Source organism: Temnothorax americanus, unplaced genomic scaffold (genome assembly GCF_048541705.1).
Source record: "Temnothorax americanus isolate GAGA-0224 unplaced genomic scaffold, ASM4854170v1 Scaffold15, whole genome shotgun sequence".
NCBI classification, from domain to species: Eukaryota; Metazoa; Arthropoda; class Insecta; order Hymenoptera; family Formicidae; genus Temnothorax; species Temnothorax americanus.
In genome coordinates, this window is record NW_027509286.1 from 1,512,800 (window position 1) to 1,535,136 (window position 22,337).

At 32.2% G+C, this 22,337-nt stretch overlaps 4 protein-coding genes across 6 annotated transcripts; 3 read left to right on the top strand and 1 right to left on the bottom strand.

The window, feature by feature from the left end:
* The first annotated feature begins 1,016 nt into the window (after nucleotides 1-1,016).
* On the top strand, nucleotides 1,017-3,926 carry LOC143895276 (uncharacterized). The gene is made up of 3 exons (XM_077402314.1): nucleotides 1,017-1,340; nucleotides 2,595-2,912; nucleotides 3,271-3,926. The coding sequence occupies exons 1-3, from the start codon at nucleotides 1,017-1,019 to the stop codon at nucleotides 3,475-3,477; spliced, it is 849 nt and encodes a 282-aa protein (XP_077258440.1). The 3' UTR covers nucleotides 3,478-3,926.
* LOC143895273 (uncharacterized) lies at nucleotides 2,451-9,415 on the bottom strand. 2 transcript variants are annotated; one of them, XM_077402309.1, is made up of 5 exons: nucleotides 9,127-9,414; nucleotides 5,792-6,691; nucleotides 5,109-5,229; nucleotides 4,406-4,559; nucleotides 2,451-4,265 (listed from the first exon to the last, which is right to left on the bottom strand). In XM_077402309.1, exons 1-5 carry the CDS (start codon nucleotides 9,245-9,247, stop codon nucleotides 4,074-4,076), a joined length of 1,488 nt encoding a protein of 495 aa, XP_077258435.1. In that variant the 5' UTR covers nucleotides 9,248-9,414; the 3' UTR covers nucleotides 2,451-4,073. The 2 variants fall into 2 exon arrangements, with proteins under 2 accessions (XP_077258435.1, XP_077258436.1); XM_077402310.1 differs by having other exon boundaries at nucleotides 4,023-4,316; nucleotides 9,127-9,415.
* Nucleotides 9,377-18,309, top strand: LOC143895274 (uncharacterized). Its single transcript, XM_077402311.1, has 8 exons — nucleotides 9,377-9,497; nucleotides 11,888-11,995; nucleotides 13,272-13,364; nucleotides 14,917-15,198; nucleotides 16,166-16,435; nucleotides 16,528-16,737; nucleotides 16,870-17,052; nucleotides 17,153-18,309. The coding sequence occupies exons 3-8, from the start codon at nucleotides 13,307-13,309 to the stop codon at nucleotides 17,350-17,352; spliced, it is 1,203 nt and encodes a 400-aa protein (XP_077258437.1). The 5' UTR covers nucleotides 9,377-9,497; nucleotides 11,888-11,995; nucleotides 13,272-13,306; the 3' UTR covers nucleotides 17,353-18,309.
* Nucleotides 18,310-18,437: 128 nt separating this feature from the next.
* Nucleotides 18,438-22,075, top strand: LOC143895275 (uncharacterized). Of its 2 annotated transcripts, XM_077402313.1 has the most exons (5): nucleotides 18,438-18,571; nucleotides 19,339-19,567; nucleotides 19,850-20,169; nucleotides 20,294-20,554; nucleotides 21,652-22,075. In XM_077402313.1, exons 1-5 carry the CDS (start codon nucleotides 18,511-18,513, stop codon nucleotides 21,657-21,659), a joined length of 879 nt encoding a protein of 292 aa, XP_077258439.1. In that variant the 5' UTR covers nucleotides 18,438-18,510; the 3' UTR covers nucleotides 21,660-22,075. The 2 variants fall into 2 exon arrangements, with proteins under 2 accessions (XP_077258439.1, XP_077258438.1); XM_077402312.1 differs by lacking the exon at nucleotides 21,652-22,075 and having other exon boundaries at nucleotides 20,294-21,197.
* The last annotated feature ends 262 nt before the right edge of the window (nucleotides 22,076-22,337 follow it).

The window sequence follows — 22,337 nt, forward strand, 5'->3', positions numbered from 1 at the left end:
ACGGCTGAATCATTATTCCGTGAGGCACGAAATACGGCACAGAAAAGGGAAACATCATTAAAACTCTCTCTCTCTCTTTCATTAATCCATTACACAATTAATCTCACGTGTTGCTTTCAATAAACAATTACACCAAATAACAGAGATAAACTTTTAAACATTTTAGCGTCGCGATGATAGAAGGAGCCCTAAGAACAAAGACAGTGGATCGGGGGAGAGGCCCGTCACAGTTTCGCAGGGCTGAAAGGGGCAACAAGGATTTTAATGAATCTCAATGAGGCTCTTGCGTTCTTTGTTTGCGCTGGGATTTAGCCAAACGTTGAGGGTGACAGAATTCGAAATTACTTTAGCGCTGATGTGCTGGCTGCAACGGGCCATAACGGGGTGCATTTTAGAGCGAACACTTCGCTCTCATCGTAACAGGCGCGAGATAATGTCATTCATGAGCATTCATCATACCCTCCACTAAGCTATTCACGGCGAATCATTATTAGAGCGAACCTTTGTTCAGCGCGAAAGTAAGTGTACTCTCCAGGAAGTAACAAACGTTGTAGTACGCATATATTACTCTCGTTTCTGTTTGGAAATCACATATTGAAATCGCATACTTCTAGACATATTAAAAGATAAATTGATTCGGCCTATGGATCTCAGAAATTTATATACATATAATAGCTTGTGTTTCTAGACGATAGAATTAATTAGTAATGTAAAATTCTTATTTGTCAATGTCTTCCATTAACAATCTTATTTACATATATATAATGGTCGTTTATTTATATTAGTTAGGAGTATCCATGAATCTCGCGATATTGATCTCAGGAAGCAATTAAAATCACTGGTCCGAATCCTTCGAGAAAGGTATATTACTTGCTTCTTCGAGACCATCTTTGTTACGCTTTACGAGTCGGAGGCCATTCCAATTTTCTACAATAATGATTGTCATCACTATATGTACATCCGCTTTGAGTATTTATCCCTTCCTTGAACAACTTGTGCAGTGACAGAAGTATTTTATGGAAAATCAGTGTCGCCTGTGTATTGGCGAAAGAACGATGAAAATGCAAACGAGAATAATTCTCGCCGGGTGTTTTGCGATCATAATGTTTAACAATTTTGGTGCAGGTGTCGAAGTTTCGTCAAAGATCGATTTCGATTCTAATGAAAATGAAGAGACATTAGCCAACCCCACCTTGAGCACGACTATAAATCCAAGAAAATCTATTAGTCCACCGGAATCAATTTTGCGTGCACCTAAATCATCGACGTTCATCTGGGATCATGGAAGCGAGCTCGTAAAAGCAAGTGAACCGAGAAAAAGAAGGATCTATCCATCGTGCGTGAGTAACAGACGTCATAAAAAAATAATTACCCAGTCTCGCAAGTTGCGAGTTGATATTCAGTTTTGTACAAGACAAATAACACGAATGTTTTAAAGTTGCATCCATTTTTGAGTAGTTATAACGTGTAAATCACTTAGACATTAGACTTGTGCATTAGACTTATGCATTATGGCTATTTGGTTCTTCAAGAAAATAGTAATGTCACAAAGTAGTTGATTTGACAGCTTTATACTTTATATATATCCATAAAATAAAACAAAAAGTCATAGATAAAGTGTAAATTATGCAATAAAAATAATTCTAAAATTAGATTTAACTTAATGTAACGCTTATTATTAATTTAGACTAATTTTCTATTTTTTTAGTTAAAATATTCGTATTTGCATTATATAAATTGTATAAGTTATGAAGTTAAATCAATAATTAGATATCAATCGTTTTTATCTTGCAGGCTGTGGGAAATAAAATTAAGAAATAATGCAATTCACTGGATCAACGAAGTCCAAAAAATATGCAATGGAATTGACAAGTTAGAATATTCGTCAAAAATAATATTAATTCAAGTCTGTATTGCGCAATCATATATTAATGCTACATATAAGCATTAAATTAAATTCAGTTTAAATCCAAAATTAAAATTAAATTAAAAAGCATTTAATATAATTTAAAAAGAAAATTATTTTTGTATTCGCATAATCTATTATTCATCTTTTAATTTTATGTATATCAAATGTAGAACCATTAAGCTATCAAATCAGCTACTTTGCAACGTTACAATTTCCTCAAATAACTAGTCATGAATATTTATTATAATACTAATACAGTGCGCATACGTTTTGAATATACTCAAGATTAGTGCAATTTCGTGTGTTAATTTATGTGTGAAATATTCATGATATTGAGTATATAAATTTTATAAGTTTAAAATTCATCATTAAAATAATTTGATAAAATAAATAATTAATCACATTAAAATAGACGTTAAACTAATGCTGTTAGATAATTATATAAAACCAAATTTTATTTCTTTATTTTAACGTTGTCTTATATTTAACACATTTAAATAATTTTCTCTATTAAGGACTCTTATAAAAAATCCCGACCAAATATTATAAAAATTAATTATTTTATTTATATCAAATATTATCTCATTATTATACAAGAAAGATAATTATCATACAATATATCGATATTAAAAACTATTGCAGCTCTTTTAAGATAATGCGACAATTAACTCGTATTTTTTTGTAGGATGATTCGGCAAAACAACAAAAAATAATCAATAATATTCAAGTCGTTGTGAACAGCAATGATAGCGTACCAAACGAAGATTCTTGCGAACATGGTATATGTAATGTATCCGTTTCTTCGAAATCGGATGAAAATGGAAATATCGTCACCGAGGTGCATCTCAGCATTATCACAAAAGCAAAACCGAACATTAAGATCGATGATGTTTCGGTAATCAATGGTTTTCGAGGTATTAATGAGGATAAGCAACCTGTTTTTCATTCAATAAATTCGCCACGTTCAATGCATATGCATTTTCATCGCAACAATATTCCACAGGTGACAAAGTTTGTTATATAAGATTTGCTGTCTTACTGTGTACTGCATGAGAATTAATATTACCTATAGTGATTAAAACTTATTTTTGACGATCTATAATTTGCGTTTAAATTTTAGGTAAAAGTTTATTTATATACCATTTAAAAATATATTGTTTATTTTAGAATTATTAGTTTATTTTATATGGATATGTATTTTTTGATTTTTCGAATATTTTTTATAGCACATAAAATTATAAACAAAATTTTATCTTTTTAACAGTTTGACACAAATTATATAAATCATCTAAAGTGAGTTTAAAAAAATTTCTTCTTATACTTCAATAGCTAAAAAGTGTTTCTTTTTCCTATCGTAATAGATTCAAACTACTTATCAAGGATATGGTGAGCCTTGGTACGGACGGACTTTTCGACGGCCACAAATATATTGGAATTATCATTTTGGAGATCACGGTAACGTGGGATTTTGGGATCATAAAACATGGCCGCGAGATAAACCTATAGTCGCTGATAAGATTGAACCACCGCTTAGTAAGACCAAACCCAGCGACGATACAACATTATAAAATAATTTATTAAATTGTAAAGTTTTTGTAATGTAAATATTGCTATACAAAATAATATTGGATCGTGTTATTAAGAACAATTTAATTGTCACGTAATAAAATTAAAAAATCATTATAAAAGCGTCAAGAGTTTAATTTATGCATTACATAATAGATACAACAATATGAATATATTAAAGCAAGTAATTAAATGCAGAATAGTCGTCAAGAGAGTGTTATATGCATTCGATATTACTCAAATAGAATATAACACTAACGCAAGAAAGCTTATTGAGATTTTTAAATATGTATCACAAGCGATTCTTGTTCGCGAACGGATAGTAAAAAAATCAAGCTATTAACAATTATAGAAAATTATATAAAAGTCATAACTTTAATTTTATAGAGAGAATCTATTAGTTCTAAGAAACTTGAGTATTTGTCTGGCAATCTTAAGGAAATATTTGAGTCGGAGTTTTGAAAATCCTCTGTCGCAATCTTATTTTTGTAACAATTTTGAATTATAAAACTTTATCATTATCATAATAACACCATATATAGCACGATAGTAAATTAATGATTATAAAAATAGGCTCAATCACATGGCCGTAATTTAATTAATCGTGCACAGTGCGGTAAGAAATTCTCCCATTATCATTAACGCCAGTAACAGACGACTTATGATTAATCGGCTTGCCGTCTGGGCCGGTCTGGCTGGAGGAACTAGAACTAGCGAATACTCCGATGTTACCCGATCCCGATGGCGGAGGAAGATCATCAGCGAATCTGGACTCTATTCCTGGAGCAGCCTATGATGGCGAGATCGCCGGTAATAAAGACTATATTCAGAAGACTGCAATCTGATTGTGTGCAAAATGAAGCGTGTTAACTGGACAAGTTCTGTATTGCCGTTTTTTGGTGCTGTAACAACTCAAAGCGTAAGACTCACAGGACTGATTTGGCCAGTTTGGAAACCACCGTATGGGCCTAAGCCGATGCTGGCACTCGCCACCTGCGGTACGCCGCCACCGTAAGGATTCCCGTAATTTCCGTAATTTCCGTAATTAGGATCGTTGGCTAAACGATTGTGAAGATCCATATTGCTGTACAACATAAATTCCTGTTTACAATGTGCTTTGCGAATCTATATGAATGACAACTTGCAATCGCATTTTAAAAAAATAATTATAAATATTGGATGCAAATGCTGTTCCTTAGTCTGTAAAATCACGGACGATTTTTAAAGCAAAATGATACTCGGGAAGAAACATCACCGAAAACGTAAACAGCAAGTACAAAATTTTAGTAATCAATTATAGAAATAAGGCTGTTTTGATTATATAAAACACTTAGATAAAAAGTTTTACTTTGAATTTAAAATATATCAATAAAAAATGTTCTTTGCATACTTGTTAATAAAAATAATCTAGAAGGACTTATTTAGACAGGAAAGAGATCTATTTTAATTGTGTAATAAACATGACAAAAATGTCTGATGTATTAAATGTTAAAACAATACTGAGATTGTATAAGAGCAATTTTAAATGTAAATGATTTTACACAAATATAACTTCGGGGAATTCCACTCGACTTAATTATGCTTCGAAGTGTAAAGATCAGTCATTTGCAACTTATATTACTTGGAGACTTACGCCTGATGTTGCGCCTCGATCTGTGCCTGAATTTGTTTAATCATGTCAAAAGTGGGGTCATTGAAATTAGGAAATTGCCCTGGGTAAAAGTATCCGGGTCCTGCGTTATTATACAACGGATCTGCGAAAAATAGAGTACATGATAAGATACAAATAACGACATATATATACAGCGTGAAAATCATGCATTTACATGCGATTATATTCAGTTATAAATCACGTAAGTTTACATAGACTATCTAAGTATAAGTATACCTAAATAAATAAATAAATAAATAAATACATAAATACACTCATATACAAATAAATATATATACATATAATATATATATAAATGTACACACACACAAACGCACGCGTATATAAATAAATAAATATATAAACGTCGAAAACTATTATCATCGACATTAGTCGTTTTACATAAAATACAATTCGGTTTGACAGAATATCATGCATTTAAAAAAAAGCATAATATCAGCACGACTTCGCCAAACAAATTTTGAAATACGTAATTCTAATATCTCTCTCCTTCGCCTTTGATATCCAATTGGTTTCATTTTTCTGCCAATCTTTTACAAACATCGAGAAACGTCTAAACCACAGCATGCAACCCCAATTCATTCATTATCCTCCAAAATTCTGAGTCAGTCTTCGTCCTTGGATTTTTGGGTTCATGCTCGTACCTCCGCCGAAGTTCTGGTTTGGCGAGTTATCCCTGTTTGGTGGATTATTCTGGTTCGGTGAGTTATCCTGAAATCCTCCTCGACTACCGAAAGATGCTGGTCCCGTCGGTGATCCCGGCGTGGGATATGACGGTGTGGGGTATGCCGGCGTAGGATATCCTGGTGTGGGATATGCCGGGGTAGGATATGGCCCCATTGGATATCCCATTCCTGGATATCCAAAACTTCCGGTGGACGCGCCTGCGCCTGCGGACGCGTATCCTGGCCCGTTGTTTGTCCACGCATAGTTTGGATTATAACCTGGTATAGAGTTGAATCCTGGATAACCAAAATAGGGATCAAAACCTGGACCGCCAAAGCCGTATCCAGGAGCGCCAAAGTATGGTCCGGGAGTTGGCCCTTTGTCCTTAGATGGTCCAGGTTTCTTAGTGGAATCTTCGGGTTCGGGTTCGTCAATGTTCGAACGTGATTGAATGTTGTTTGGTTTCTTCGGCTCGGGCGTTGGTTTCGTGCTTTCTGGAGTTGTCGTGCTAGGCGTAGTAGTGGATGGGGTTGTTGGAGTAGTAACGGAAGTGGATGTGGGAGTACTGGCGGAGGTGGTGGTCGGCGTAGTCGTGGGAGACGTCGCCTCTGTGGTAGTGGTGGGTGTAGTGGTTGGTTCGGTGGTTGTAGATGTTGTTGGAGGTGTGGTCGATGGCGTGGTTGATGAAGGTGTGGTTGATGAAGGTGTGGTTGATGATGATGTGGTCGATGATGGTGTGGTGGTGGGATCTGTTGTCGAGGAGGTCGTTGTAGTTGCTTGATTGGTGGTACTCTCACCATTCGAATCATCGATTGCTCGCTTCAACCTGGACGTCGCGGCGAGACTGGCCGACGGTCTATCGTCGCGTAGTCCTCCATCTTCGAGAAGAAATAAAAACAGAAGAACAAGTCTTTAACGAGATACTTTGTTGCTACTGAGATGAAACTCGTATGGTTGATGATTCTCGGCTACTGGTTGAAATAGCATTGTTAGTTGTAACATATGCCTTGTGACCATATCTCGGAATTCCATCACCAAAGACACGCAACAATATGCCAGATGTGTTACTAGTCACATTATAATGCTTAACATAACAGATAATGGATAACACTTAATAAATGTTATTACTAATCACAATATTGTGCGCAAATAGTAATGTTTAATAAAGATAATAGTGGCGCTTAGATATACAACTTATAAAATACTGTATAACATAAAACGTTTTATAGGGACATAAATATTATCGGAAAAACGATATTTAAAAGTCATTGATATAAAATATACGACAATTGAAATCCTGGTTCTTTAGTCCAGAATCTTAAACTGCTTATAATACTATCCATCGGTCTATTAAATTATAAAAAATTTGTCAATTAAGATAAATATTGTAAACAAATTATGTTATCGCTTATTTCTCTTCAGCAAAACGTATGAGTAAAGAATGAATAATAATTGAATTATGCGCGATACGTGACATTAATCGTGAGATATTGAAGTTCTACAGTCACGTTAATTTGATAAACCACGTACTTAAGGCATTTCTTTTTCGATAACATCCTGGCGTTCAAGATCACGTCCGAAAAGTAAATTGATTTTTATGCAATATGTTTTATCTTATCTCTCATCTCATCTTATATATTTATTAGCATTATATTTAAATATAGCTATTAAAATACTTTTAACTTACCTTTCTGTTATTCTATTATCTCTACTATACACACATAGTAAATTTTCATTTTATATTACAAAATGTGTTTCATTCCTCCTGTTTTAACAAAAGTAAGCACATTTTGATAAATCAATTAGCGCCGTATATTTTATATATTTATCAACATGATAAGAATAAGAGCTCATGCACAATGAGAGAAATAAGGAACAAGGAATTAAACATAGAGAGAATTCCGTCTTGCAAAAAGAGGAAAAACCGTGTCTTGAAAAAAATGCGACTATGAATTCTCTCTATGTTAAATTCCTTGTTTCTTATTCCTCTCATTGTGCATGAGCCCTAATCGTGTCGTACGCGAGAGATTATGAGAAGATAGTGAAAAGAAAGTATCTTCTCATGAGTCAAGGTGAAGAACGAAACGAGGTCACGGTCTGCGAGCGTCAAATTATCTTCGTTTGGCTAGCAGTTGTGTGAGCGGTTACGCATATGTTTATATGCGCAGGCGAGCATGCTGCATCATGAGACATCAATCTTGGTTGTCATAATTAATATCGCTTATGCTTTTAAAATTTGCGATAATTTATTCTTTTCTTTTTTCAAATAAAGAAATATTGTTAATATTAATGAATAACTAGTTTTAAAAAAGAAGGAAAGAAACTAAATTTGCGTAAATTGTATCACGCAAATTAACATATTTGCATAAATTATCGTAAATTATTATAAATTGTCACAAACTACTGAAAAATGCCTGTTTATTGACCTATCGATGAGTCATCGGAATGTCTTTGCAAAGATTTTTAGCAAGATTTTAGACTGTTTGCAGAAAAATTAACGTCGTAAATAAGAAATTATCATCTCGCGCCGCGGCGCTATTCATTTTTCAAAGTATCTCTTCTACAATTGTAATTTCTGAATGTTTATGTAGAAAGAGAATGTCAGCAGCCTGATAGCAAACCTGCTCTTTGGCGTTGATTAAAATCATGAAATTATATCCGCGTGTTATCGAATTCGTCGATGGAATTTTGCCGCGTTTGCTAATCTTGCAATTATCCTGAAATTCCCGCGCACCGTCGGCTATTTCTACTTAAATGCACGACGTTGCCATTATGTAACTTAACATTAGCTTTAATTTTTATCAACCTTGATGTATGCAACATGCAATGTCTTTTGAATAATTTTATTGGTTAACGATTATTAGTGCAGAACTAACTCGAATTTATTTACATATCGTATTGCACATCTGTTTGTACAAAACACTAAAAAGATTACTCGATAAAAATGGTTGAAAATGAGAAAAAAAGTGTTATTACGCATCGAATTTATGATTTCTTTTAAACTGCGATGAATATATTGCTTCCTAGTATGTAATTTATTTTTTGTTCTCATAATGTTAGTATACTTGCTCTAGTAGCTAACATTTATAAGTTAAAGAAAGAATATTCTCACACAAAAATATTTAAATATTGAGCTTGTAATTTAATTGTGAATCTTAATTGCGGAAAACAATTAATGTCAGAATGTTTAAGGTATTCGAACATACAATATCACGTTAGTAAACAAGTAGAACACTGTTAAATTTGCTCATGAGTGACAAAATAAAGCTTCACGATTTGTGTGTGTGTGTGTGTGTGTGTGTGTGCTACTCACTTCCATAAGGATAACCATAAGGATAACCATAAGGATAACCAAAGGCGGATCGGGCCTCGGCCTCCGTAAAGGATCCTAGGACAGCAATGAAAGCAACCAGCGCGAAGATCCTAATATCCATCTTTTTGATTGTATCGTCGATCAGTCGGCGAAATAAGTCAACGAGGAAAAACTGAGAAATACTAATGCTTATGTATATTACTTGTTATTTATATATCACCACAGTATATCGCGTAAAGACCGAATGATCCTGATGTTGTCGCCGTCTGCGAAAGAATGACTGGCTCAGCTGATGCCGCGATCATCTTATATAGCATTCACTCGTATCTCGTATCGGCACTTTATTACCTCCTAGCGTTACTCTTCCTTGCGTGAGTGCGTTCACGTAAAAACTTCAAAAGAAATTCTTATTACAGCAAGATTACTATGTAATGCAATTTATTATCGTCATTTTGGTAAAAATTTCCGAATAAAATAATTTCTCTATTTTATCATTTTATATTGCATTAAATAACAAAATATAAATATCTTTAAGGTATGGCGGTATGGCTGTAAGGTATTGACGTATTTACTATCGTCTTCTTGTGTTGAAATTTTTTATATAGCTTTCAATTTAAAAAATGGATTATTAAAGCTTATTTGTAAAAAAAAAACCAAAAGATTTTTCTCATCTTATAGTTTGCAAATTACCTATATAAGTCAGTAAATTGCTATAAAAAATTTATCTTTTGTTCTTAAATAATAACATTTTTCATAGATATGCCGATATTTTAAATTACAAATTTGTTTAGTAAGCAAGATCGATTAATAACATTTATGTTTCTTTGTTTCTTTGTTTGATCGTTCCGCGTCTTTTCAATTTGAGATATTTGCTGCAAATTCTGCTTAGCTTAATAGAATGGAATTGCTCAGACCTTGACAGTGATCTTGTTCCCAGTATTATACCACGCAGCTCCAATTCTTGTTAAACTGTTTTTATTTAGGAAAAACACATGTTTTCAGTTCTATAACTTGCACCGCGATAACCCTGCGATAACAGCAGCGTAAGTAGAAAATAATCTTGGACGGCGGAAACGTTACTGTTAATTATCGATATGTAATCGCAGGATACATTCAATATCGGAATGATACAACAATGATTCAACAATGTACTGTAAAGGATTTTTCCATGTTGAGAAACCAGAACGTTAATTATATAGTTTTTCATTCACACGAGCTTTTAACGTGCACTTGCACTTATGAGACTCAAGTTATCGTGTCCATACGGAATTGCAACGAATTAGAGAAACGAGGTATTTTTCCACAGTGTTTAACTGATATATGTAAATATGTTTGTTTCATGTTTGTTACACAGAATACATCAGAGAATATATATTTACTTTTACAATATCTATAGATTATTTCATCAACATAGAATTTATTTTTCTATGTAATTTATGATTTATTATTATTTCTTAATTTTTAGAACCCGTTCTGACAACTTTCTAAATGATGTACAACGTGTGTTTCATCACGCAATGCCTATCCCGGAAAGCTTTTATTTTTCAATTATATATATCTCGGACGCTATTAATACTGATCGAATTAATCGATATGTTTTTCAATTTATTCCTTAGTCCTTACGATTGAAAGGAAACACAATAGATATTATCCAGACTTAGACAGTAAGTGTTGCTACTTAAAATATCTTTAATATATATATATCTGCATGGGATATATTAAAGATATAAGAATTTATTTCCTTTAAGATATAAAAATATATTTCTCCGTGACCTATCACATTCTGCATAATCTGATTACAAGTAAGCTTCCTTTAATTGTGAAATCCATTGTACACTGCGTATATATATTCATCGCCATCAATCATTCATTTTTTCAGTGGTCGATATTTCATCCAATATCGCCATTAACAGCGATAATTTGCGCGTAATTGTTTTATAAATAATAATAGCCTGTCATTGGATGATCGCGGCCGGTTTCCACATCCTGCTAGATGTGATAATCGATCCAGGATAATCGCAAACGACTCCGTCGTTCTCTGATCCCCTTAAACCCGCGCCCGAAGCTCGAACGTGCATTTTCCAATCAATCGATCAGGGTAATCCAACAAACGATTGATTATCGGCTAGCAGCCAACAAATTAGTACCCTCTCGGTTACATTCGCGGAACTTCTATGCGCAGTAGTGTCTCATTCAAACGAATTATGGTCAGCATGAGTAAAATGTCTTAAATGCAATGCATCGCCTTTTACCCACGATATTGTTGCTCGTTAGTCACGGCCCAACGTGACTCAGGCGCACATATCTTTTAAATAAGTGATGAAAATATTCCATTCTGTTCGAAAGATGGTGCAACGGAGAAATGTTAAAAAATCGAAATGATAACGTTAATACCGCGACAAGCTGATATTATTCACATTACAGAGAAATTTGTATTTTTGTTCATAATATTATTACATTGATACATAAAGACAAATCTCTCTGTATAATGTTAAAGAGTTATTTTCTATTTCCGAAAAGGACATGTGTGCATAATGTCTTTCCTATTTATCTCTTTCAAAAGTAAAATTGTTAATCATGTGATAAAAATAAAATTAGGCTTCTCTTGAACAAATACTCTTAATTTGCGCAACAACCTTATTTATAATTTGTTGAGTTTTGAATAAATAAAAGCCTAGACATCCAAAAATCTTTCCCAACATTTTTCAATTGCTCGTAGCCTTGCTAGGTAAACTAAACTTTTTTCTCTTTTAAATAATAGAATGACGCGCCTGCTCGGGAAATACCCATCACGGAACTTGATTACCTTCTACGCGCAATAATCTGACAGCTGCTTTGCTCCTTCCTGACCGCCCCATTGTTTTCGAAAGTAAGATTCGTCTTCGAGTAAAGCAAGCGTGATTACTATGGCCAAATGCGCATATTTTGTATGTGGATTCTAATCTGTTTAAAGTCAAATTCTATGCAAAATTAAATTTATATAAAACATGTACCTATATAAAATGTTTGCAAATTAAAACTATTGGAGAATGCAATCATAAAGTAATTTTAATGAATTGTGACAAATTAAAGCAATCTGTGCTTATAAATTACAAAACATTAAAAAGTAGAAGAAAATCCTGTACCAATTTATAATAAATATCTGAATATATAATTATTAATAAAAAGTATTCCCTTCGAAAATAGCAACGATTCATATTCATCAATAATGATTTCTATTAACTATAATCCAAAGCACAAATTAAAAAATGCGCAGTTGCATTCCACAAAATAATGTTGGCCTTATATCTGCGTTTCAAGTTCATTGTCAGAACAAAACATGTTTAACCTTGTTTGATCATCTGACTCAGTAAGTATTTCGTATAGCCTTCTATTTAGATTTTATGACTCGTTATGCATTATTAATGACAGAAAGACGTGCCATTCTTTTTCTAAAGATCATCGACCTCAGCATATTCAGCCATTCTGACACAATGATTAGCATTCAAATAATTCACATAACTTTCTTTTGCGGATACAGTCAATTACGAGTAATCGATCGAAGAAACGAGTTCGCGTGTAATGCAATCAAAGATTACGTCAAAGAATTTAAATGCATTACAATTTTCTTTCCCGGATATTCGCCGCTAGCAGTGACGAATGTTTACGAAAAATGCAAGTTTCGTTACGCTAAACGTTTCGTAACAGATTCATTGTATATTATTCATTGTATACTTCTCAGTAATATACATACAATTTACAAGACGCGTTTTCACGGGATTTATCTGTTGCGCAGCAAACAGATCGAGACTGTGTACATTACGCAGCAAATCTCATTATTCATAGGAAATTTTTAAATACTGGAATTTTTATGAGCTTTCAGAAATTCTGGTAAGTGGTAAAAATATTCTTAATACTTTTTAGACCATTAGTGGATAGCGTTTTATCTCTTTATCATGGTAATGTACTTATACATGCAAAGAAGTAACAAGAGTGGACCATTACCATTACCTTAGACAAAATATCTGGAGCTGATATAGCAAAACTTATATTTGTTTGTTGATAGTGCGAGATTTATGTTTTTCCAACTTTATATAAGTTGTGAGTACCTAAGAAAACTCAGTCAAGTCTGTGTCTTGCTTAAGTACTTATATACTTCTACTTAGGTACTTGTCGTTCGAGAAATTCGCCAATCGAAATCATGAAGTGGTTTCTATTAGTGGCAATATTTGCCGTTGCGCAACATCAAGGGGTAACAGGTAACAGCTAATATATTTTGTTTTACTTTTTCTGTCGTGATATATATATATATATATATATATATATATATATATTACTCTATAATCTTTTGTATAATAATATAAATTATTTAATAAAAAATAGGCATGGCAAATTAATTGCTCACCGCTCTAAAGTACTGAAATAATTTAAAATTCATGTGATTGTTCAAATATCGTTTAAACAACTAAAAATTTGCGCGGTTGTTTATTAATATATAAGTAAAATATTATAAACACAAGATAATTTACGTCAATAAAGATTGTGTTTGAAGTTAAGCCCCCACGAGGTGTCAGGAATATTTTCATATCTAATGCATGAATATTGTGTGAATCACACGAGTAACATCATAGATAAACAAAACGCAGAACGTAAGATATCGTATGCATTTTTGATAAACCGCAGATAAAGAGAATGCCGACAGATAAGTAATCGATTACGCATATGAGTATGATAATTATTAATTCTCGTGATTTATACGACCATATTGATAAATCAGAATAGTAATGTATCCGCTAAATATTCCGCGAGAAATGCCGCAAGCGGGAATATCTTTAATTAATCGCTAATTCTCTTCCTTGTATTAAAATGATATATCTATTGTGTTGTGCATACGAAATCCGATAAATAAAATCAAATAAAAATAATTTCTATCTCGGAGCACAAAGAAAAAGAAGAAAACAAAATTTTGTATAATAAAAATATAACATTTAATGTGTTAACGATTAATAAAACATGTATAAGATTTTCTTCAACCTTTTAACTCATTTTACATAATCTATAAGATGATCTATAAAATCAATTTTTCAAGATAGAATTCTACTTTACACGCGCCGTGAATTTTATTACATATAAGTGTATCTTAATGCATATTTTATATACGAGATATTTATTCTAATGTACATACTTATTCTAATAATTCATTACATGTACATATTTATTCTAATAATTCAAATATTTTTTATACGAGTAACGGCGAGGAAACCACGTAAAATTATAAACAGAATTGAGTTATTTTATACAATATTTAATTCATCCTGAATTCTGACAAATTAAGTTGTACACCCAATAGATTACCTAAAAATGGCTATAAAAATTATGTAAACTATTAAAATTAATATAATTAATGGCTTCTTGTGTCGATTGTGTCTAACAATTGCTGGTTTTTATAGTTTCATACACATGTCTGAGCTATAACATTTAAGCTGCATCTTTTTTCTTATATTGCATAAACGACATTGCTGACCAATAATGCATAAATATGGTTCGTAATAATGTATAAAATGCTAATTATAATGCATAAAATCTTAATTATAACGCCACTGTCACACAGCTCAATATTATACGAATAATAGTGATATTTTAAAAATTACATTTTTTTCTTGACAAATTTTTGATAAATCTTTGGTAAATTTTTAATGTATCTTCATTAGATAAAATTTAATAGAGATGTACATATTTTAGTAGTACATATTTCCTTTTTTATTTACAAAAAAAAAATAAAAATTAATATGAATATGTATCGTAATGTAGGTTTCCCCCGAGATGTCCCCGGAGTCTCCGACCACGTAGAAAAGGATTGTGAAGAAACCTATACACTTGAAGATATAAAAACGAAATTAGAAGACTTGACCAAATCCCGTCCAAATTCATTAAGAAACGCGCACGCGACCGGATTTGGTCCAATTGACAAACAATTTGCTGCATTTAATATTCCAATTTTGTCTAAAGCTGTCGATGATATATCAAACGTATTTGGACGCATTAAATCCAGTTACGAACAGAAGATCTTGAGTTTGGAAAATATCGTCAAAAGTAAGTTTCTGAAATGTATAGGGTAACTGGGGGGAATATGCCACTCGTTATGTTTAACAAAGCTACGGCTAGGAGCGTTGTTGTAAATACTGTGAAATTGTTAAAAATATCAGAAAAAAACCAGTATGCCTTTATACCTCAAAAAGAAAAAGAAATAGGAAAAAATAATATTTTTCTTAAGTGTGGCATATTCCCCCGAGTTACCCTACTGTTGGAAAATTTGTGTTAAATATAACATAAATTACATGTCCAAAACGATCCACTCCAATTTTTGTGTCAGTTTAACATAATATGAATGTGTTAAATGGTAACACCGATACTATGTTAAAATATTTTAACAGAAAGGAAATGTTATTCTGATCGTAATTTAAGGTTAATTATGTGTACAATTAACATAATTTTTATGTTAAAGTTAAGATTGTAAGATAAAATCAACATTCTTCTACACACGTGTATATATATATATATATATATATATATATATATATATATGTATGTATGTGATTATTTTACACAAAAATTTTAACAAGGACCTCTTTCAACACAACTACAAAAATTTTCCATAGGTACACAATACTATAACAGATATATCTATCTACTATGAGTTCATTCTATCACGGAAAGAACAGTTTTACTGAAGTATTTAAAAGTTTAGCTAGATACAGATCTGAAAATAATTTTGTTGCACCATTAAAATAATTATAGTAAATCGCTGAAGTATGATAATAATGCTTTAAAAAATTTTTGACATTTTAACAATCAGTTTAAGTGTTCTACATAATTGTTTTGATGGTGCAACAAAATTATCTTCAGATCTGTATCTAGCTAAATCACGAGCATCATTCGTCCTTGTTTAACATTTGTTTTAAACAACAAGGATCAAATGATCTAAGAGGGTTGCGAGCGTGAAGTGGAACACACTTTATACATGAACAGGCACATAATAATTAAGAATTTGCTTTAATAGGCAAATATGAACATCTAAAAGATCTTGTTACAAAAGATCAATCGGGACTTGAGAATGTCGCATCAAGCAATAAAACACAAGTAAATACACCTCAAACAGCCTCTACACTGGACGAATCGGAAGTCAATCAGCAATCGCATATATCTGGTCGTTCCTTAGACATCCCATTAGTTGCTTCCATTCAGAGTTACTTATCTGACAAAATAGACTACATAAAATTGAGTTACCAACAGATAAAAGAGATGACACATTTCCAAAATACCATCGACAGTAAGATTTTGAAATTTATACATAATGCCATAATAAAAAGTATATCTATATGTACTATATGAATGGATACACGATAATTTGCTTTATTGTAGATATAAAATATTATATTAATGTTCTTAAGAACAAGTTAAACAAGAATACAAAAGATCAATCAACACTTGAAAACATCGCATCAGACGATAAAACGCAAGAAAATGCAACTCAAACAACCTCTATACTGGACGAATTAGTTAATCAGCAACCTACTCTAGGTGAAAATGACAACAAGAAAGAGGAGTCTGAAGCTGACAAAGAGATCGAAGGTAAGTTTTTGAAAGATATACATTGTGCTATAATATAAAAGATATATATCTATATTCACTATATACGAATAAGTATATGTACATAATAATTGAGCATTTGCTTTATTCTAAATTTGAAAAATTTTGTTACAGAGGACAAAGATCAATTGACACTTGAAAACACCGTATCAGGTGACAAAACGCAAGTAGATGAAACTCAAACAGCCTCTACACTGGACGAATCAGTAGTTAATCAGCAACCTACTCCAGGTGAAAATGACAACAAGAAAGAGGAATCTGAAGCTGACGAAGAAATCAGGGGAAAATTTTTGAGAGGTATACATTATGCTATAATATATCTATATCCACTATATACGAATAGGTACATGATAATTGAACATTTGCTTTATTCTAAATCTAAAAAATCATGTTACAGAAACCAAAAATCAATTGACACCTAAAAACACCGTATCAGGTGACAAAACGCAAGTAAATAAAATTCAAACAGCCTCTACACTGGACGAATCAGTAGTTAATCAGCAACCTAAAATTGTTAGAGTGCCGCTATATAGAAGGTGGAAACATAGACCTCCGCTACGTAGACAGTGGAGACATAGACGGTATATGGAGGCCTAGTTTAAACCGATCACTTGATCGGTGTACCTATATAAACTAGGCCAGAGTGCCGCTATATATAGAGATATAATATACAGATATGTGAAAGATAAAAGTGACGACAAAGAAAAGAAGTCCGAATAAGATAACGAAGAACCATGGACATCTGAGAGTGCATAAAGTATATATTAAAAGACAAGAAGATAAAACTCAAATACGACCTACGTCTACAAATGAATTGGAAATTGGAAAGGAATAAAAATCCTAAAATCGATTAAGATTTTCCGGTGACGAGAAGAACTTGAAAGAAAGGGCTAAAGTTAAATTGCCAATAATTCTTCATTCGATAAAACATAAAAACACTGAGTAGTAAGGAAAACGGTCAGACGGGAGAATATAAAATGTTGGCCAAAAATAAAAGAACGTTAACAGTTATGTTTCAATCAAATAGAATGTTCCGAAGAATCGAAATTGTCAAAAAAACGATGAGAGCAAAAAAGTAAAGCGTGCGACTAAACAAGAAAAACATAAGAAATATAATAAAACTTTAATCTTCAATATAAATCATTAATAAATCTGCCACAAGATCATAAGAAAATGTATTAACTTACTATTCTTACTTCAATGTTCATGTTTAGAAATGTTATTCAACAGTTCTTTTCTCAATTTAGTTTTGCGGGCCATGGTTGTTTAAATACTTATTAAGTTTTGCTTCTTTTATATATATAATATGTAACTTCTCAAAAATTAATAAAATAATTCGCATGATCATTGTATTCCTTTTAACCTTAATCATAATCGATACTGTGGGGTTGCGTAAAATCGCTCGTAGTAAGCTATGGAAGCCAATATATATTATTGTCATAAAAGAAATTGTTGTATTGTCACTAAAAAAATTGTTTCAAATTAAATATATGTCCATAAGATTTTTAATTATAATTCATTTCTATTTAATGTGTACGCTAAAAAATTCAAAAAGTTTACTGATCGCTGATATCTGGTAGCTTGAGTCATTGAGAATCACATTTCTGCTTCGTGATTCGCGTCACCGCGCAACAATTCAGTAGAAAGAATTACGCAAATAAACGCGTCCTGCATCTTAATAATGAATCTAAGGTCGTGCGTGGTTATAGAAAAAGGGCAAGGCGATGGCACGATCAAGTCAGAGCGCTCTCAGACATGGCGAAGAGCATCGATAGCGTTCTTTTACTAACGTTCGCGCTGTTGTTCGTACGGGCAGGTGAGAGAAATATTTCTGAATAATGGAAATACAAGTGTAAGCTGCGCTTAAAGATATGGAAAATGTCGACAAGAAAGAATTTATGTGATAAGTGCGAGTATATCATAATTGCGAGTGTTGCTAACTGAAAAGATTCTTTTTCAACTCGTTGGGTGTGTCATGATATAGTGCATGTTACAAGATTCATGGAATTTTTATTATTTCATCATACATGGACGATAGTGATGTTAGCACCGAATTCTAATAATATATAATATATATTTTTGCAAAATTGAATAAATTATTGTTGGGGCATAATTTAACTTCAACGAACTGTGATGGTTTGATTCATTTACAAATTTCAAATATAAAATAGGATTTACTCAGATTTATCTTCCATAGTGCAACTGTGTTACAAGTGATTAATATTGTCTTTAGTCTTTACTTTTAAAATTTGCAATAAATTTTCATAATATTGAATAGTTCATTTAAATAGAGTTTTTAGTCTCAAATATTGGTATCAACTAATTAATGCAATTCAGAATTATTTAAATCGAATTGTACAAATTTAATTGAACGCACATCAATTATGTTTATCCATAAAAGTGTTACGATCTGGAGATTTACAAAAATTTTGTGTACGTATATATACATATATATTTCAATGTCAATGTTCTCATAAGTGATGCAAGTATACAATTTAGTGATATATAAAAATACATAAATCTATTTTTTCTTATCACCTCCTGGATTTCTAGATACTTGAACAAACGTTTTTCATTGAACAGACGAACACGAGCGATGGAATACGCCGCCAGAACTAACGCCCGAGTCAGTCAAGATCTTAAACAATGAGGAACCTCAGACACGTCTCTTTTCTTTCGTCCCCACGGCGACTGTCAGTTTAAACGCAGGGAATAATAATGCGCACTCCGTCAGTCTCGGTGCGAGTCTCGATGGCATTAGCCTTTCGGAAAGTAACACTTACAATCATCCTACGGGGTATGGGCTTGATGGGTGTGTATATAAAATAATGTATTGTAATTTAAAATTCGTTTGTAATTGCATTCAAAAAAAGAAAATCCAAATAATTACAAACACATAAAAAAAACTCAAAGATAATTATAAATTATATATTTCTTTATATACTATATAATACGTTTAGAACATATAATAAATCTATTTTGTTAAAAATACTAGTGTATTTGCTTTGATTATTTTTCGATTATTCAGAGAATGTTTATATTTTTTCCCTAATATACATTGTATATATATATATAAAAGACAGTTGCTTTTCAGATCTTCCGTTTCCGTAAGCAAATCAGCGACTGTTTCCGCGGGATTATCAGGAATTTCTACCGCAGGTGCGGAAGCTCATAGTAACGGTAACAATGCCAAGACCGAAAGTCATTCGTTTAGCTTTGGTCAAGCAACTGCAACTTCTTTCGGAACGATTGAAAATGGACAAACGATTACCGGCGCTATATCTTCCGCTGGTAGCTCGCCATCCTCTACAACTGGTGGTAATCGTAGACAATTCTCGCAAACTGGTGCCGTCAATGCGCGATATCCCTATTGGCCAACATGGAGCAATATTGGTCCAAACAATGGGCACAACGGTGAGAGTAATTACTAATTACATTTTTATTGGATTATTGCCCAGTTTTCGTATTATTAAAAAATTAATTATCGACGTTTATTGTGTCATGCGGTAATGATCAAGGATTGAAATTATTATTTTAGATCAACGTTTTAATCGGCCAACATTGACTGTTTCGAAACCGTGCGATGAAACACGACCGACGTTGAACATCGATGCGCCCGACGCATTCAGGCGAGAACAAAACCCAACGATTCATATCTACAAATGGCGACCGAATCACAGGGTTTCCCGACCAAGTTTCTCGATTGAACATCAGCTGGACGATTCTAGAAATGGTCGAATTCATGGATCGACGAGTCTTCAAATCGAAAGCAAAGATTCTAAACAGGGATATTCCGACGGTGATTTAATTTCTGATCTCGCGCAAACTGTTGGTGAATTGCTTGACATTGTACGATAAGTGTAAAAATAAAAAGCTATACATATTTACAAAATTTATTTTACAGCAAATTTTATTTATTAAATATTTTCTTATTTGTTGCAGCCAATCAAAAAAGTTGGCCATAATATTTCGATTCTTCTTTAATAGTTAATTACAAAGTTAATCTAAATTTGAAGATAATATTTTTGGAAATACAACTATAATTTTTTAAAAATTTTGATAATTAAATGCGTATCACTTTTCATAATAACAGTATTAATTGAACTACGGTAGCAATTCACGCGCGCGCGAGAGAGAGAGAGATTCGCGTGACGTAATTTATTATTTCTTTTACTTAAAAATTTCTTGTCTCATCGTGGTTCCAGGAAATTGATTCGCGCAAAGATAAGTTGTAATAAGATATGAATCTCGCTCGAAGTAAGTGAGGTTAAAAGGGTTAAAAGAGGAAAACGGTATTAAGACTTTGATTAATATGAGAAACTTCATAAACTTTCGATTATGACATGCTGTAGAGATATAGTAAATATTTAAAAATTAAGCTCTCTTGTGTGTTTCATGTGCTGGAAAAAATAATAAAAAATTGCTCTACTTCTGTAGCTATATCTATAATAGATTTTTATTGTAAAATATGTATCTCATAAATGTGCTCATTATTCATTAGACACTAAATGACTAATAATTCATTTATTCAAAGGAAATAAGCTCGACCATAATTTTTGAACTTGGATTTTATTTTTCAAAATATTAATTAGTATAACGATTAGCATAAACTTTTTTACATGTAAGTATTTCTCACGTCATTTGACTTCAGTTCCTATTTCATAAAATAAATGAAGGTCAGCGCTGAAGATTTCTGAAAGTCCCTGGTCTCTTAATTAAGGAATATAAATACTTACAAAATGAGTTCTTACTTTCACAATTTTATGTCAAATACCTCTATATCAGATATGTTTCTTTTATTTTTTCTTAAATGTGTATCTTGCATTATTTCTTGTAAAAAATATATATACATAAATGTATATAATATTTAAGGTATGTGTATATATATGTTCGCAGTGTGCTGAGCTCTGTGGGTCCGTGGATTTGCTAAGCCCAAATGATTGCAAATGATTGTGTAAATCAGTCATATCTGTGGGATTGTAGGTCAAGATATGATCTTGAACTTATCGCGACATCTTTGAAATAACTGATGGCTTGAATAACTTATGGAACAACCGAAGTCTGTCTTATCGACAACTTTTAATCAATTTTAGCAATACTATCAGCAGACGGTACGTGAGTTAGAGTGACAAATAAATGAAGGCATGAATTCGATGAATTGATTAATTATTAAAATTTGGCCTTATTAATCTTTTCAATAGAAGAAATAAAAATGTATCTTTTTTTTCAAATAGGCAAAATAATGTACTGATAATAATGTACTGCAAAAAGATTTTTCTAGTCAGCAAAGACTTGTAATATTTATTTAAGAACCGTTTAAATATATCATCTTTTTTAATAATGACAAATCCCTCTCATTTATTTTTCAATTAGAATAATTTTTAGTTAATTTTTCGTCAAATTATAATACTGAACGTACTAATCCACTATTTCCTTAACTCGTAAATCATCAAAACGCACTGAAGACAGCAATTAATCACACACGGATTTAAAAAATAGCACTCATCTTTCCATGAATTCAATTTCTAGGAAATTTTGCGCGAAGGAGAAACATTGGACGTATATACATAGATAGAAAGACT